Source organism: Danio rerio, chromosome 18 (assembly GCF_052040795.2).
Source record: "Danio rerio strain M-AB ecotype USA chromosome 18, GRCz13ab, whole genome shotgun sequence".
NCBI lineage: Eukaryota > Metazoa > Chordata > Actinopteri > Cypriniformes > Danionidae > Danio > Danio rerio.
The window spans coordinates 32847003-32865667 of NC_141038.1; the positions used below are offsets into that span (position 1 = coordinate 32847003).

General features: G+C 36.1%; 1 protein-coding gene and 2 long non-coding RNA genes across 4 annotated transcripts in view; 1 reads left to right on the top strand and 2 right to left on the bottom strand.

Moving 5' to 3' along the window:
• LOC137488296 (uncharacterized) overlaps positions 1–18665 on the bottom strand; it is a 724224-nt gene that overhangs the window by 362735 nt on the left and 342824 nt on the right. The window lies entirely within an intron of this gene.
• The window catches only part of tcf25 (TCF25 ribosome quality control complex subunit), a 90155-nt gene that overhangs the window by 23479 nt on the left and 48011 nt on the right, over positions 1–18665 (top strand). For both annotated transcript variants that reach the window (XR_015514249.1, NM_001005399.2), the window contains exons 2-6: positions 11569–11670; positions 11801–11860; positions 12642–12769; positions 12859–12924; positions 16177–16259. Coding sequence is in view for 1 of the 2 variants with exons in the window: in NM_001005399.2 (NP_001005399.2) it covers positions 11569–11670; positions 11801–11860; positions 12642–12769; positions 12859–12924; positions 16177–16259 (439 nt within the window). In the remaining variant the exon portion in view is untranslated. The remainder of the gene's footprint in view (positions 1–11568; positions 11671–11800; positions 11861–12641; positions 12770–12858; positions 12925–16176; positions 16260–18665) is intronic.
• The window catches only part of LOC141378851 (uncharacterized), a 63330-nt gene that overhangs the window by 20946 nt on the left and 23719 nt on the right, over positions 1–18665 (bottom strand). The window lies entirely within an intron of this gene.

Here is an 18665-nt window from a genome sequence, read left to right on the forward strand (position 1 = left end):
AATTTCTACAAACCTCCTGTCATGATCACCAGGACTACTGGAATCAATTTTTAGCCTGGGCCAAGTATGCTCAAAACTCCCTGTGCCAACCCACCACTGGACTCGTGCCTTTCCGGTGCATATTCTGATACCAGCCTTTTCTATTTTCCTGGTCCGGTGAGCCATCAGATGTTCCTGCAGTTGACCATTGATTCTGGTATGAGCGAGGGGGTCAGAGACTACTCACACCATAACCTACAACAGGCTGTGCAGAGATAAAAGAATGCAGTAGATTTTGTTCCCAGACTCCAGACTTCAGGATAGGCCAGAGGGTCTGGGTCTCAATGAGGGATATGCATTCCCATTAATAAGTCCTATTACATGGGTTTATTCACTATCGGGGAAAGGATCAACCCAGTCACCTACTGTCTGTGCCTTCCCCCACTTTCCACATATCACTGGTCAATTCCCTTCACTGACCCACTGCTGTCTCCACAAAACCTGGTCCCAGTGAAGATTCTTGTGGACGAAGGTACCATTTATCAGGTTTGAGAGATCTTGAATTCTAGACTGCATAGGGGGAGACAAGAATATGTGGTAGACAGTGAAGGATATGCACCAGAAGAAAGATCCCGGGTACCTCGGGATGACCAGGTTCTCCTCACTCACAATCACAGTGATCACTTTCACCTGACTACTAATCAGTCATTGCACCTGCCCCTCATCACTGATAATCACCTCTGCCTATAAAAACCTAGCAGTCACTCCACTCTGTGTCTGGCCTCATCTTACAGTACAGAAAGGACTGCATTCTTGTATATGGTTAGTTTCTATACTCTTTGCAATGTTTGTCTCTTTTTTTTCTCCAGTGATCTCCAGTGTTCTTCATCTCTCTCCTATTGTGGTTTCTCCTGGTTCCCTGTCTGGTCCCTATCCTGCTTCCTCATCTGGTTTCCAGTATCCTGTTCCACACAAAAAACTCCAATCATCTGCTATCCAGACTCCTTGTCTGTCTTCATTCCCAGAACTGTTTGCATCTCCAGTCATTTACTGCCATACTTGTATCAATATACATACAGCGGGGAAAATAAGTATTTGACACATCAGCATTTTTATCAGTAAGGGGATTTCTAAGTGGGCTACTGACACAAAATTCCTACCAGATGTAGCCATCAAGCCAAATATTGAATTCATACAAAGAAATCAGAACATTTAAGTATACAAGTTGAGTCATAATAAATAAAGTGAAATGACACAGGGAATAAGTATTGAACACACTTTACTTAATACTTTGTAGAAAAGCCTTTGTTGGTGATCACAGCTTCTAGACGCCTCTTGTATGGAGAGACCAGTCGTCTGCATTGCTCAGGAGTGATTCTGGCCCATTCTTCCACACAAACGGTCTTTAAATCTTGAAGGTTCCTTGGGCCTCTTTTATGAACTTTGATCTTCAGTTCTCTCCATAGATTTTCTATGGGATTTAGGTCAGGTGATTGACTGGGCCATTCAAGCAACTTGATTTTCTTTCTTTGAAACCACTTCATTGTTTCCTTGGCCTTGTGTTTGGGATCATTGTCTTGCTGAAATGTCCACCCTCTTTTCATTTTCAGCTTTCTGGTAGATGGCAGCAGATTTTTATCCAGAATGTCCCGGTACATTTCTCCATTCATCCTACCTTCAATAATATGAAGTCTGCCAGTACCCCTTGCTGAAAAGCAGCCCCAAACCATGATGCTTCCACCCCCAAACTTAACTGTTGGTATAGTGTTCTTGGGGTGGTGGGCAGTGCCATTTCTTCTCCAAACATGATGTGTAGAATGACTGCCAAAAAGTTCAATTTTGCATTCATCTGACCATACTATAGTTTCCCAATAATCCACAGGCTTCTCCAAATGCTGTTTCGCAAACTTTAACCGGGCCTCAACATGCTTTTTGTTCAGCAATGGAGTCTTGCGTGGTGAGCGTGCATGGATGCCATGGTGGTTCAGTGCATTGCTTATAGTTTTCTTTGAAACAATAGTACCCGCTGATGCGAGGTCTTCCTGAAGTTCTGCCCGAGTGGTTCTTGGCTCTTGGAGAACTCTCCTGATTATTCTTTGGACTCCTCGGACAGGGATCTTACGTGGAGCACCTGATCGTGGCCGGTTTATGGTGAACTTATGCTTTTTCCATTTCCGGATAATAGCCCCCACAGTGCTCACAGGAACATTCAGCATTCTGGAAATGCGCCTATAACCATTCCCATCAAAATGCTTTTCAACGATAAGACTACGCAGATCTTGAGAGAGTTCTTTGTTTTTACCCATCATGAAGTCTTTCCTGTGTGCCTCCTGAGTAATGAGAAGCCTTTATAGGCCATCAATTAGGACTAAAGCAGCTGATATCAATTAGTACTGATAGGGAGCAGGGTTTTTCTCTCAATACTGACAGATCTCCTGACTTTCTATGCCATTTTGCACCTTGTTATCTTCATGTGTTCAATACTTATTCCCTGTGTCATTTCACTTTATTTATTATGACTCAACTTGTATACTTAAATGTTCTGATTTCTTTGTATGAATTCAATATTTGGCTTGATGGCTACATCTGGTAGGAATTTTGTGTCAGTAGCCCACTTAGAAATCCCCTTACTGATAAAAATGCTGATGTGTCAAATACTTATTTTCCCCGCTGTATATATCAATAACTGTTTATACACTTACTGCCTGGGTCCCGTTACCTTATGTGACAACAGTGTTGTTTTAGTTGAAATTAAGTAAATTTTTTAACTCGTATTTTAAAATAAGTTGATTTAGAATATTCAGATATATAAATCTTTTTTATTTTTATTTGCCTCCGATCATGAAACATTAAGAAGCATATTTCAATATATAATTTAAATGATTGTTTGAACCCTTTTACTTTACTCTTAATTCATTTCATAGTCATGTCCAATTGTGCATTTTCTTTTCTTTTTTTTTTCTTTGTTAAAATCTTGACTTGTCGTGGGTAACAAATGTGCCAGACTACACGTTGCTTCACAATCAGTCATCCTGTGAGGTGTACAACTAGTGTGCTGTTGCCAAGAGGAACTGCAGAAACAGAACTGTACCAACAGGCTGCATTACTCTACAAAAGCAGTCACAAGTATTGCTATAACATTCACAATTAAATTTTTTTTTACATTTTATTTTTAATCTTAATAAACACTGATGCTTGCTGCCAACTAGGCTACATTATTTAAGGGCATTTATTATGACATTGACTTAATCAAACTTATGTTTCCTTTTTAATATTGAGCAGGGTTCGACAATAAGCACTGTCCGATGGACTGGGGCCAGTGTGTGGGACGCTCAGGTCTGTAGACAGGATGGTTACTGGTCCGATCGGGCCAGTGCTGCCTTCTCACTAAAGTTTCATTTGTCTGCAACTATTTGTCAATCGCATGGAAATACAATCTTAGCGTTCTTTCACACCTAGATGTTTGTCTTGTTAGCACAGGTTGTTTGGAATATGTGAATCCCACAATCAGGCTCTGATCTGCGCCAAATCAATCTGTGTGAGATCGCCTGAATGAGGTGGTCTCTGCTCAACTGAAATGAACTTGAGCTGATCGATTGTAGTGAGAAAGCAATATGATCCAACAATCTAACTAACCAGGCTATATAATGCTGTGGTATGGTTGTGTAATAGCCACATATATATGGCTGTATAAAGAGAGAATTATGAGTAGTGCGGGATGTAATTTCTACCGGCAAATTTGTTTTATGTCAAATACGAAAGTGAAAGCATGCTGAAACATTACTGAGTGCTGTTAATCCGTTAGGATTATTGACAGAAATTAACATCTGATCTGATTTTTTTCATATTTTAATCTTATACTTTTTTGTATTAGGTCTATTGTTTTGGTTATTTTTGCACTGACACCTTGAAAGAAAGGTCAACATTTATCTGCTTCATGATCTGTCAGCAGTCTCGGTTTATCTGTTATTTCTTAACTTGAGCCTAATGCATAATTCTGTCCAATGTTATTCTTAATAGATTGATTAATTCAATAGATATATTTTTACAAAACTTGACAACTGAAATGACGCTTTGCATGAGAAAGTCTTACCTCTCTGATTTATATTTAGTGACTATGACATTGGTGTCAAAATTAAAGTGCAAATTTTCGCTTATCAAATATTATATAGACTAGTATGACAGCAATTCCATGGCAAAAATAATCGAGTGCACCGGTGATGTTTTTGCACGAGGGGAAATGAACCTTGAGCAGATTACAGGCCTACACACGAGGAAACTACTGCTCGCATGCGCACAAGGGATGTTCACGCGCATGCTGAACTAATCCACAACGAGGAAACAGGCACTCGTAAACTCATTTAGGGTTTCAGTAGGGTCTTAAAAAGTCTAAACTTTAAAACTTTAAACTTATCAGCTTTCTGTTATTAAACTCAGTGTGCGTGACAAATGTGACGTCATCACTGTGTTTACGGAGGTTGGCTTTGCATGCACACAGCATGATTACGGCTGGTGGAGTGAACAGATTTTGAGTGAACTGTTTGCGCGGCACCCCGTTTGATTTGAGCTGAATATTAATTACTTTAAAGAGATTTTGTCTGAAACCGGTTTGCCTGTACAGACATCTTAATGATCTGTCCATGCGTGATCTTAGAGAAAACCAGATAACCAATTATTCTTGGCTAAAAATTGCAACAGCAGTGGGAAAGAAGGTATGTTCTTGTAAAAGTTTGGAAAAACCTCAGGGATAAGTTTGTTAAAAAAAAAAAGATGTCATGGCAAAAGTGGAGACCCATGTGGTTTCAATATTACAGAATGTTTTTCCACCTGTCATAGGTTTTACACTGATGTATTTATTACAATTTTATTTTGAATTTAATTTTGAATTCAAAAGAATGTAACAGCTTCAAACTAAAATTAAGTAACAAATGATGTCTTTGATAAGTGGAAAAGTATATTTTGACCTATCGGTTTAAAGTATACTGATGATCAATTTCTAGGCTTTATTGATGATAATCATAGACTTTAAAATATATTGACGTAGTATCTGTGACGTCACCATTAGGTTTCTGAAGAGTGCAAAAGAAGCAAAGTTGGTGCGGCCAACCATCGACATTTTGTTCATGCGCCATCGCACTTACGGCGGGATACCAAACAAGGGCAAAAAGGCGGAGAGTGAGCGGAGCTACAGACACCTGCTGGCATTTTGCTTGGACCTGGCTTAGACATACTTTACTTTGGGAAAACGCTTAATACTTTATCACCTGACTCGTTTGTGTTCTGACCACATGTGCTTGGCTGTACACTATATTGTGTTTAGACTTTTAAAAACACTGTTGTAACACGTTGAGCCACTGAACATTGTTTTTATTACGTTTTTCTACAGGAGGAAAATGCGAATTACTTTCAAACACTTCAGATATAGTCTGTGTCAGCAAATGCAAGACTATTGATGACATCTAGCATAACACTGTATGATAACACTTCAGATGACTGTTCTAGAGCCTACAGCTAATCTATTTGTCAGATTTTGGAGTGCATTACAGCTCTAAAGAACATTTATAAATGATAAATGATCTTAAATGAAACAAATGCATTAATAGAGATGGTTTACGAGTATATATCTTTACTCACATGGGAAACGGAGGCCACGTGAATGGTTTGTGCATACTATATCATCTGATAGTTGTATGAAATAATCCCAAAAGGCATCTGACTTTGTAAAGCCACATAATACAAAACAAAAATATGATGAATATGCCGAAATCAGTGGCTAATCTGCCGGAGTCAGCTGAGGTGAAGTGACAGCGACAGCGAGACTTAGCTGTCAATCAAGTGGCCATGCCCTTAATTATGCAAACTTAACCTAACCTAATATAAAGGAAACTGATGAGTTCTAAAAAAAAATTCACCCCCTCACAGTTGTCATGAAGGGTAATCATTCTTTGTACCAGGCTGTAAACACCTTTTTTTCTGCTGTAAAGTTGGCCATTTTAACAGTGGGCTCAGTTGAAATTTGCTCTATTATGGAGCCAGGACTAGCGAATTTTCGATGAATTGCAGTTTCAGTTACTTCTGTATTGGCCTCCCGAGGGAGAGAGGGAGGTTGCCGCTTGGTGATAATGGACAGGATTGTTGGAGCAATGCTGCTTTTTTAGCTTATAAAAGGACAGAAACTAGCCAGACAGTAATGTGTTAATTGTTGAGTGGGCAAAATAAAAGAAGCGTCAGTATTTTTAGTAAGTGTACTTTTTTTTTTGCTTTTATTCTTGCCATAATAAAAATATATTGTATATATAGCAAACCATGTTCTGTTGTCATTGATATTTAACTTTATTAGGTAGAGTGTTGCATCAAAGTTTGCTTTATAAAAGTTTTATAACCATTTAAGATTTTTTAATAACTATAATAAATTATAAAAAAATAATTAGTTCAAAAATCTTGAACTATATTTGTGATATGATGTAGTTCCGGAAACTTACTACTTATTTGTTTTTTTATCTGACATTACGGTGGGTTTTTGACCACCCTCTGTCATTAAAGAAAAGATTTAAAGAATATCACAACAGCGAATGCATCAAGTATAAAGGCCTTGTCCGTTTCGTGAGGTGCACGCAGTCAGTGGAGGTGTGTGTTGCGGCGCCAGGTGAAAATATAAATCCGCCTTAAGATGTTTTTCTTTTTTTTTGTAGTTTAATGGTTTTTCTAACCCATCTTTAGTTCTGTTCAATTTAAATAAGAATTTATTTTACCACAAATTTTGAATTTTCTCTCACGTGATTTCATATTGTGATAAAGGTCTTAAATTTAATACATAATGGTCTTAAAAAGTCTTACATTTGACGTTACTGTATGATATTTGCAGAAACCCTGTCATCGTAAACACTCTTGCTCGCTTGCTCTTCTCTCTGCTCGTGCAAAACTTTTTTGATTTTTGTCAGTCTTGGGGCAGGACTTGGTTTACTTGATATCTCTAACGCTATTGGTTACCCTCCCTTTCCGGAAGTTAGCCCGGATTGGATGCAGGTTAAAAGATCACGCCATTGAATATAAAAATATATACAATTTGCAAGTTATAATCATAAGAAACTTTCTGAGAAGCTTTGAGGATTTAACCTCTAGAAACTTACAAATAGTAATGATTAATCTTCTAACACATACACACACACACACACTAAGTCAGAATAATTAGTCCTGAATTTTTAGCCCCATGTTTATTTTTTTCCCCAATTTCTGTTTAATAGAGGGAACTTTTTAACACATGGCATAACGCTTTCTCTCCCCTATTTTACCGGAGGCTTTTTCCGTTTATTTATACAATTTGCTTTTGTATAATGTTGTTATTATTATTAGCAGTATTATTTATTAAATGCATATTTATAATAGTTTTATTAAAAACAAGCTTGGTTTTGTCCACCTGTCAAGTTTTAGACCATATGGGGCCAAAGCATGTGTATTTGAATTTGACTCAGTTGTTTGACCACACCTTGTTATTATTGTTCATTTATTCATTTGCTGGTATTAGAACTGAATTTAAAAATAATTTTGAAATAAATCAAACAAAATTAAACAAAATGATGTATACGCTAATGGATATCTGTGCATACAACACGTTTCCTTATGAAAGCGAAAGTAAACGAGGAGGCTCATGTCTCCTTTTTGCACTGTAGATGCTCTGTTTAACTGTCTTATAGCTAGTGAAGCACTGTTTTTCCACTTACAAAGTCCGCCTTGTAAATAGCAAATACGCTATGGTGCGGCACAACTGGCTCTTAAAGGAAATGGGAGATGAGACTCTGATTGTTTTTTTCTCAAAACACACCTATAACTCATTAAGAGAATAAGCTCAACTCAGTAAGACCATGCGCCACTTTTGCAATAATATTTTGTGCAATAATATTTTGATATATTTGGTAAAATTGATCTGTCCCCTCACATTCCAGCAGATAAAGTTTGTTGCACTTCCTCAACCGATTAGTATGACCAGTCTGGCATTGTATATGAATGACATGAACATAACCTCTGCAGGAGGAGAAAAAGAAAGGAAAAAAAAAAAACACACCTTTCCCCTTTTCAATATAAAGGCCTAACACTACCCATTAACTTAGTATCGAAACTTCGTAACATTATTAAAGGGCACCTATGATGAAAATCGACTTTTGTAAGCTGTTGGGACAGAACTGTCTGTATGTATAGTGTCCAGTGTCATATTGGAGAGCTAGAAACCAAAGTCTCTTTTTAAAACTTCCTGATGTTAAAACAGGACCCAAATTCCAGTGATTTTAAGGCCCATTGCAATGTGTCATAGGAGTGTGGTTTTACCCCCCCACCAAATTGATTGACAGGCGCCATGTTTCATGTTTCCATAGATTTTATTTTATTTTTTTAAATAAACTGGTATTTAATTACATATTACTACTCTCTAGGATTTATGTATGTTTTATAGGTTTATAACATTTTTAAAACAGAGCATGTTTGTAATCAAGACAGTGAAATTGCTATGTAATACTTTACAGCTATAATCACCACGGTCAGTAAACGCTAATGTGTGTGCACTGCAAACATCATTTGTGTGAGACTTATAATTTCAGAAAGACTAAAATAAACTCTTTTTAACAGTTGAGCTGTATTTCAGCTTCATCTGAGTCTGTCTCTGTCACTGTGCTGTTTATCTGGCGTAATGCATGATGAGAAGCAGACACGCACATCGGAATGGTGATGGTGAGCAATGGATATATTCTGGAGGCTATAATAAATCTGATGGGTATTTTAAGCGGAAACTTTACAGACACATTCTGGAGACAACAAAGGCTTCTCTTGCTTTTTGTAAAGGGTAAAATAGGTGCTGTGTAAGAAAATAGGAAAAACGACATTGTTTTTAAAAATATCACTTACAAACAACAGCTCTATATTCTGTACAGCACACAAATGTTTGTGAAGCAGGTAAAAAAAATTATTTTCGTACTGGAAGTATTAGCCTGCACTAATAAAACTGAGAACAGCAAGATGATCATTTCTGTACCTGGCTATGATGTCCTTGGGTCGATAAGGGACGGATATCCAGATCGACCAGCCTTAACCACAGTATTGAAGAATTTCAAAACAGCATCTGGAGTGTCAAACCTGTTTGATTTAAAAAGAGAGTGGAAAGGATACAACATCCTAAATTAAAACCCCCGGGGCCTCATGGACTAAGACTTGCGTGGAAATCATACTAAAACATTGCGTACGCACAAAGCTGTAAATGTGCGTACGCAGAAAAAAAGTCAGATGTATGAAACGCTGCGTACGCCGAATCTCACGCATATTCTTTTGTACATCTGAATGAACGTGAAACTGAGCTCCAACATGCACGAGCACAAAACCCCTCCCTGCCTCCTCCCCCGTATGAATATGCAAATGACTCTACTTTGGCAAAACTCAACGAAAAAGCAAAGGCAAAAAAAAAAAAGCAAGCAAAAAGAGAAACTTTGAACTGAATGTGAATTGGAGGTGCTGGTTTCGGAGGTAGACCAGAGAAAGCGGTGTTATTTGCAAATTTGTCCTCCGGAATTAACAACAAAAGAAAAAAATGGAGTGGGAGAGTTTAGCTGATGCGGTTAACACAGTTGGGTCTGAACATTGCACTGAGTGAATTAAACAGAAATAGTGTGATTTATAGGTATAAAATGTTGCAGTACCCTTAAAAGTCTCAGTGGCGCAGCTCGAAAAACGCATGTCATCATGTTTTGACACGATCATGTTTTGACACTATTTATCACGAGAAAGACAAGTAGGAATCATTAATAAGTCTGTGCATCATATTTTATTTGCACATTTATTGAATGGAAATGTTTCTGATTCATGCATGCAAATTCATCTTCAGATAGTGTCTTTATAGAAATGTGCGTGCAGTAGATAGCTCAGATTACATTGGGAAATCAGGCGACCGCTGCAATTTGCGCTTTAATGTTTGGCTGGTCAACTGTATGGTATGGAAACCTTATATACCTGCTAAATGAATCTGTCTCATACAGCTGCCATTGCAAGGCTCAAAGACACTTTGTAGAGAGCTATTTAACACAACTGCCTCTAGGAGTCGCCAATGAAAATAAAACAGACACGCACAAAAAATATGCGTACGCCAGCCATAAAGCAGGCGTGGAGCTGCACACATTCATCGTTAGTAAATCCAAACGTGAGCGATTCTGAGCGTGAAATTTGGCGTACGCAAAGTTTTTGTCTGTACACAGCGTTGATACATGAGGCCCCTGGTGTGCAGCTTCGACTTGACCAGCTTGAAAGTGTTTTGTCAGGGAAAATCAGTTTCTTCTTTTCCTTCTTGTACATTTCCCTGCTTCCTTTTGAAAGACGTAGAATATGCTCTCTTGTCTGGAAATGAAGAATTTACCAATCGTAGTCTTTGGAGGTGCACCAGGTTGCTTTTTAATGCAAGAGACCTGTGATCTCCAAATCATAAGGCTGTTTATCCCCAAAAAGTTCTACGAAAATTATACCATTGAGATGGCTTAGAGGCGTTAACCTTCTTTGTTGTTTTCTAGGTTGTCAACTTTTAGATCAGATCTAAGTCTTTTTCCAGGGACTGATATTTGTTCTAACATTGCCAGCTTTTTATACATGGAGTTCTATGTCTGTAATCTCAGCACTGTGACCAGAGATGTTGGTCAGAAGAGCAGCAGAGGTACAAATTTCAGCCAGAAGCTATGAACTCAATGTCAAAATTTCCTCCTATATTTTCAAGGAGAGCTTCTCCTTTAAAACCAACAGTGTTTATTTCGAAATGGTTGAGGCCATTTTGATGTCGTTGTCTGCTTCAGCCAGACTAGAAACAAGCAATAGTTATTTTATTTATTTTTAAATCACTAAGCATCACTTACTAACTTTCCTTAGGCTTATTCCATTTTTATTTTATTTTTCCACCACAGTGGAATAAACTGCACAAGCATTTCTAATTTCTGTCAATAACAATTAATTTCTAAAAATAACAATTATATGTTTTAAAATATTTAATTTACTAATGTTTTACTAAAACTTAAAATTGTGTGTTTGTTTATATCACATTAATATATAGAGGTGTTTTAATAAAGAGAAGCGCATAGACTAAAAATATTTGTTTATGGTATGCAAGTTATTAGGTTGTACTGTTGACATTGTATTGTTTAAAATCATGTTTATTTACAAAAGACATTATTTCAAGTTAGTGCATGTTTTGTATTTTTCACTTTTCACATGCCCATCTAAAATATAATTTTGCTTTCAAGAACTGGATTATTATAGTTTTAATTGTTTCCCTAATTTTATTTCAATATCACCAAGATAAGAAATTTACTCTTTCATTGTAAAAGAAAAATTGTTATATTACTGTTCAAACTATGAGACTTCCTGTGAGTGTGGAAGTTATTTGGGTTGATGAGATCTACATTTGTGTAGACTATGGTGACTTGGGGGAAACAATGTGAATTTCAGAGGTAGTTTTATTTGGAATATGGCATTACACATGCCCACAGATAGTTGTGTGTTTTTAATGCTGTTTATCAATGTAATGATGTTATGGTCATGCGTTATGTTCAGTGGTACTGTTTATTTCAGATAGGAGAGGCTGATGTGGAAGCATGTCTGTCAGATGTGGAACAGGCAGAAAAAAACAGTGATGGACAACAAGAAGCTCATCTGGGGAAAGATGCTGAAAAGGTATTAAGAGATTTCAAATATGCACACCATCATCATCTTTAATTTGACAGTATGCTCAGCATCATTAACCTGATATTGAATCTGTTCACATCTCAGTTATGCTGATATCTGTTTTATGCTCTTTTTGCAGAAAGAGAAATCAAACAAAAAGAAGAAGAAGAAGAAGAAAAATAAGGATTCAGCTATAAGCGTAATATAATATATAGAGTTTAATTTTTATGTTTGTATTATTTGGGTTTTTTACCAAATCTAGTTTAATTCCATGTCAACAGCTCCTTTAGAAATATTTTTTCCAGAAAAAAAAAAAACATGACGTATTCAATGGTTATTTCTCCCACTGTAAATATAAACTCTAAAGCATAAAAACAGCATAATATGTATTCAGATATGTAAGAAACACCTAAGAAACAGCTAAACAACAGCTAAGTAATATTGTTAATTTGAAAATACTAATGCTAAATGTCAGTTATTCTTTGTTCCTCTAAACCACAACGTATGTCATTTTAGTCTTGAAGGCTGTATAAGTGTGTGGGGGTGGCTAAATATGCAACCTCAAGAGGACAGTAGCAGCCTTCAAGATGAGATATAGATTCAGAGTTGGGCTTTTACATAAGGTGGCTTTTAATTAGCAGATAATATACATATGACAAGCGTAAACATTATGGCAGTAAATGTCTAACCATATGCAAAATATATGATTCATTCTAAGGGTAATGTTTTAATTGTATAAATGTTTTGAAATAAAGGTGATTGGTTTCATTTTTAATCTACTAAACTCAATAAACCTTAGGTACATTGTGACTGCTGTGTTAATTATATATTTTTATCATTGTTTTTATAATGTTTTTTTTTTTACTGTAGTTATGGTTTGCTTACTGGTTATAAAAGCAAGTTCACTATCAATATAATGTAGTAGTTAAGTCTTTCATGCTTAGTGTGTATCAAATCAGCTTGTTGATTGTTATTGACAGGATGATTTTGGCACCGAAGATGGTATTGATGCTCTATTAGAAATTCCTGAGAAGAGCAAAGGCTTGTCTTGTCAAAGTGCTGAGAATAGTGCTTCTGAACGCAGACCCGTACTGTATGTTGAACACAGGTAAGATCCATGCATGTCATAGTTTTGTGCCATTGAAATGTTCTTATTCAAATATTTTATGTTAGATTGTTTTCCTCTGGGTTTTAAAGGAATTTGAATTCAGAGACAGAGCTGAAGAGGTTTTTTGGAGCACGGGCTGTTCTTGGACACCAGAGGTAAATTCATTAATTTTGTTTTCAGTTTTATAATTTTTACTATTGTGTTACTTTTCCTTGGTTACAATTTGACATATTATCTTATTGTTCCATTTATGTTTTGCCACATGTTGCTCTATTACATGAAACAAAAAATATATAATAAGAACATTTTCAACTTGTACTATATCCAAGTAAATGGTAAGTGGTATTAAACTACAAAACTGTTTGTTTCAAACTAGTATAATTATGATTAAGATTGCAAATTAGAATAGTATGGTAAGATACAACAGGACGGGTGAAATATTTCTTTTTGTTCACAGGTTATTATTGAAAATAAAACAAAGACAAAGCCCATTAATGCCTTAGAAGTTGCTTGTTTTTAGAAATAAAGTAAGCAATAATTAATGTCACAAGTCTGGTTTGATTTTTTATTTTTTTTAATGATCTAAAGGTCAGTCTCTTCACAGAATTTCGACATGAGACAAAAACAAACAAACAATAATCCCAGTTTTTAGTAGAAAAACTATCCTTGCTTCAAGCCTGGATTTTTTTTTAAGTGTCTTTACACTTTTAACCTCTTTTCAGTATTTTAGCAGTAAATAAATCTTATTAGGATCTGATGTGCCTAGTTGAAGTCAATTTTTAACCGTCCTGTAGTTTTTTATTTTTTATTATTATTATTTCACAAATGATGTTTGACAGTGCAAGGAATTTTTCACAGTATTTTCTTATCCAATATTTATTTCTTCTGGAGAAAGTCTTATTATTTTATTTTATTTTTTAGCTGGAATAAAAGCAGTTAAAATTTTTGGAACCATTTTAAGGTTTTTTTAGCCTGTTCAAGGTAAATTTCCATTAGCCCCCTTAAGCAATATATTTAATTTATAGGGCTAATAATTCTGACTTCATGCTCAGTGTTATTGTAACACAGATCCAATAGAATTTTATTTACAAAATGATTTTACTGTAATTATTCACATCTGTATGTTATAACTAAAGCTATTAAAAAATAAATATATATATATATATATATATATATATATATATATATATATATATATATATATATACTGTGAGGCGATGTAACGGCCACAGCACGAGAAGAGCGACGTCCGGGCAGCGACGGCGGTGACGACTGGCAAAGATGACCGGCAAAAGACGACGATGAAATTCCTAGTTCAAAGTTTATAGACTTTGGTAGAGGCTGGGTCTACTCAATACTTGTCCAATCAGAGAAGGTGCGGGGTGGAGTCACACCCCAATTCCCCCCTTTAGGAGGCCGGGTTGACACCTGGTGTGGGTGCTGCTTTGATAGCATAGTGGTTAAAATAAAGTCTCATAACATGGACACTTTTCATAGTATGGTTTCTTCATATAAACCAATGCATTTGAAATGTTCCTAGCTTTCAATCAATACCAAACATGAAGTATTTCACAAACATTCTGTAGATTTCATTTGTCACTGAGGGCTATTACTCAATAACTATCCATGACAGTTTTGTTAAACACATGGAACATGTACACACAAAAACCTACAGAAACATAAAGCAAACGTACATTACTCAAATAAACTGTTTTACTTAAATGTCCATTAAACTTAATGTCCATTAAGCTTTTGTGTCTGCCTGAGAATGTGTATTCCTTGCAGACGCCAAAGGACACGCGAACCAAAAGGTACTTCTCAAAAACCGGTTTGGTGGGTTTTTGATTGTAGAGCCTTTTACTGTTTTAAGGTGTAAAGTTAATTAACATGCAACTGTGATGTTGACTGGCTAGTCATCCTGTGGATTGCCTTTTGCTGGGTGCCTGTGGATTGCTTTGAAAATGAAATCAAAGCTCAGACATGTAGGCACCAACCAATCTTTTAAGGATAACATGGTCTGTGGTTTGTTCGGTTCTGGAACTATCCGTTGACTCCCTACACATTTATGAATCAGTTTTTACTGTTCTGATGTCAGCTGCAGATGTGAAAGAATGGCAGAAGAAAGTAGTTCCTTACACAAAACACTTGAATTTAAATATGCACACGATTATGCCGTTGATCTGTTGTATAAAAGCAATATCACATGAATAGCAGTGCAATATGGCTGTATATCGTCACTGGTAGGACACTAAGGCACTTGACCTGTGGCCTTGTGCCAACACGCCTCTCACCAGTGCCGATATACAGTCCTATTGCACTGCTACTCATGTAATATTGCTCATATATATAATTTATATGGTTTCAGAACAAAGTCTAATATTTGTAAAAAGATTTATTTTTGTCACTCTGATCTGTTTAGATCAGAAACAGAATTTAAATTAACTTTCTTCAATAAGAAAAATATATTGTTTTTAAGAGTTTTCATAGATTGAGAAAAACGTCTAGGGCAAGTTATTTTTTTTTCATTAGCTTTACTTATAAAAATAGATGTGAATAATTACAGTGAAGTTAAACATTTTGTCAATGATATTGTACATTTTGATTGAATATGGTTTAGACAGATATAGCAGTGAATTGATTGCCCAACCTGTTTCTCACACATTGGATCTGTTTTATGATAACACCGAGCATGAAGTCATACATATTTGCCCTCCTATAAAATTAATTATTATTTTTCCCCCAAAATTACACTCACACACATGCTCAGATATTGTTTATTACTACATAGAACATACAGATATATATTCGTTCCATTCATTAATTTCCACACATCCACATTTTTTACACAAGTGTGAGATTTGTAAGTTACACCACTACTACAAGCACAGCAAAAAAAGTGATTGTAACATGTTGAAACGTATTATAGTAAAAATAATTGAATGATGGTAATTAATTAGCTTAAAGCTAAGCCTTGGAAGGCATTTGCATTAAGAAAAATGAGCATGAACGTTCATAACAATTAAAAAAAAAAACTTAAAACTTAACATTCAAAAAATATCACCTCAAGCTGTGATGATAATAGGCTAGACCTAAAACAAATGTGAACTGGATGATGAAATGACATCCATGTTAAGAATCATTTAATGTATATATGTCCACACATGGTTGGGATGAGACAAGTGTTCAGTCAGGGCCAACAAGTTGTACATTCAAAATGTAATTTCAAAATATCCAGACATAGATTTAACACTGGATATTGAAGACATTTCTAGTTTAATGAGCTGCATAATGATAGTGTGCACACCCTAAAGATAAATAATTTAAAACATTAATAAAAAACTTGTGTACTGTGAACAAAGTTTGATTACTGCACTGAACAATTGGTCTTTCTATGTGTCCATATTCAGATCAAAACAGAGGCAGAGACAGTTTCATCGATGCACTTGGATGACTGTTTTTAAAGACACTTGGCCCCGCTTTAGTCGACCAGGTGAGATCGGATGCTTCTCTTTCATTCTTTTTCAGTATGTTAGGTACTCAAAAAGGTATACAATATCAAAATTAAACTGAGGTAAAAAATTATTTGAGCGTTCAGTTAGTTTTATGTTTTGCTGTAATATAGTGTTCAAAGAGTATCGGGGTGCTGGGCAAAATTCGTTCTCTGCAGTCAGAGCGATTTTATTAAAGTATGTTTACAGGGTTAAAAGCCTGGACACTTGGTGCATAACTTGTACCTGTTCTCTTGGATGTTTTGAGTGTAACATGCTTTAAACGTCACACAGAGGTGCGGCTACCATATCTATGACCAAACGGTACTATGTTGTCAATCTGCTGCTTTTATATTTGGTAATGGTTCTTTTGCTTAGATTATGAAGAAGAGGTCTGGGACCTCATGTATCAACGATGTGTACGCACAAAAACTTTGCGTACGCCTGGTTTCATGCTCAGTATCGCTCATGTTTGGATTTACTAACAATGAACTAAACGTGGGAATGTGCGCAGCTCCACGCCAGCTTTATGGCTGGCGTACGCACATTTTTTGTGCGTGTCTGTTTTATTTCCATTGGCGACTCCTAGAGGCAGTTGTGTTAAATTGTACTCTACAAAGTGTAGACGGGTTCATCTAGCAGGTATATAAGGTTTCCATACCATACATTTGACCAGCTAAACATTAAAGCACAATTTGCAGCGGTCGCCTGTTTTCACAATGTAATCTGAGCTATCTACTGCACGCACATTGCTATAAAGACACTATGTGAAGATGAATTTGCATGCGTGAATCAGAAACATTTCCATTCAATAAATGTGCAAATAAAATATGATGCACAAACTTATTAATGATTCCTACTTGTCTTTCCCGTGATAATTAGTTGGCAAAATCTGATATGTAGCGGGGGGAAAAAGAAGAAAGAGTTCATCAGACGCTGGAATTCGAACCGAGTTCATGCTCGAACGTGTCAAAACATGTTAACATGCGTCTTACGAGCTGCGCCACTGAGACTATTAAGGGTACTGCAACTCCTATAAATCACACTATTTCTCTTTTAACTCCACAGTGCGATGTTCAGACCCAACTATGTTAACCGCATCAGCTAAACTCTCCCCATTCTATTTTTTTCTTTTGTTGTTAATTCCGAAGGACAAATTTGCAAATAACACCGCTTTTTTTCCGGTCTACCTCCGTAAGCAGCACCTCCAATTCACATTCTGTTCAAAGTTTCTCTTCTTGCTTGCTTTTGCCTTTGCTTTTTCGTTGGGTTTTGCCAAAGTAGAGTCATTTGCATATTCATATGGGGGAGGAGGCAGGGAGGGGTTTTGTGCTCGTGCATGTTGCGCTCAGTTTACGTTCATTCAGATGTACAAAAGAAGATGCGTGAGATTCGGCGTACGCATGGTTTCATACATCTGAATTTTTTTCTGCGTACACACATTTACAGCTTTGTGCGTACGCAATGTTTTAGTATGATTCAAGTCTTAGTACATGAGGCCCCTGGTCTGGTGGTGTGAGCGTTTAACATGTGTAGAGTCCTGTGGAGGAGCTCCAGCTGCATACTTTTTTTTTGTTTAATTTATGTTTAAAGTAGTGCTGTCAATCCATAAAATTTTTTTACCAATTTATCACACTTTTTTTTTGGAAAATTAATCTCGACTAAAAAGACTGAAACTTGTTATTTTGTTTATTGAAATGTAAAAATAATGTAAAAACAAGACAAAAACTATTTAAATTCAAAATATAATTGTTTATTAGATTTTTTGTTTAACTTGTAACACAGATTTCTTCATGTAAACAACATACCCACAATAAACCATCAAGATCCTGGCTTGACATGAAATTGGAGGGCGCATGGTGAAAGGCAGAGGAATGCGCTGTCTTTGACAGCTTGCGACTTCATCTGGCACTTTCTGAGTACATTTACATGGACAGCAATACTCCGATTTTAATATGATTCAGATAATACTCTTTTTAAGAGTCTACCATGTAAGCAGCGATTTTTGATTACCTTAATGCACCACAGAGTCACGAAATGCAGAAGTTTTTCTTTTCGTTCGCCCATGCGGTATCAAATTCCATTAAAACAGAAGTTGAAAGGTAAAAATGAAGCACCCAAAATTGCATGAAACTTTGGAGGAAATGCTGGATAGCCTGGTAATGCAACATAATTTTTTTTATACTGAAACTTGCCTTCAAAAAGTGCTTCCTTGGTCTAATCCATATTTCTTTGCATGTTGAACACACGTCGGCCACAACAGAAAAAAAATTGCAACTGTGTTAATTATTTAAAATTTAATATTTCAAATTAATCGCATGCGTTAACGCACTAATTTTGACACCACTAGTTTAAAGTTGTTGAGCAATTGCTGGTGTCTGTCTCTCTTTTTTTTGAATTAGCAAATT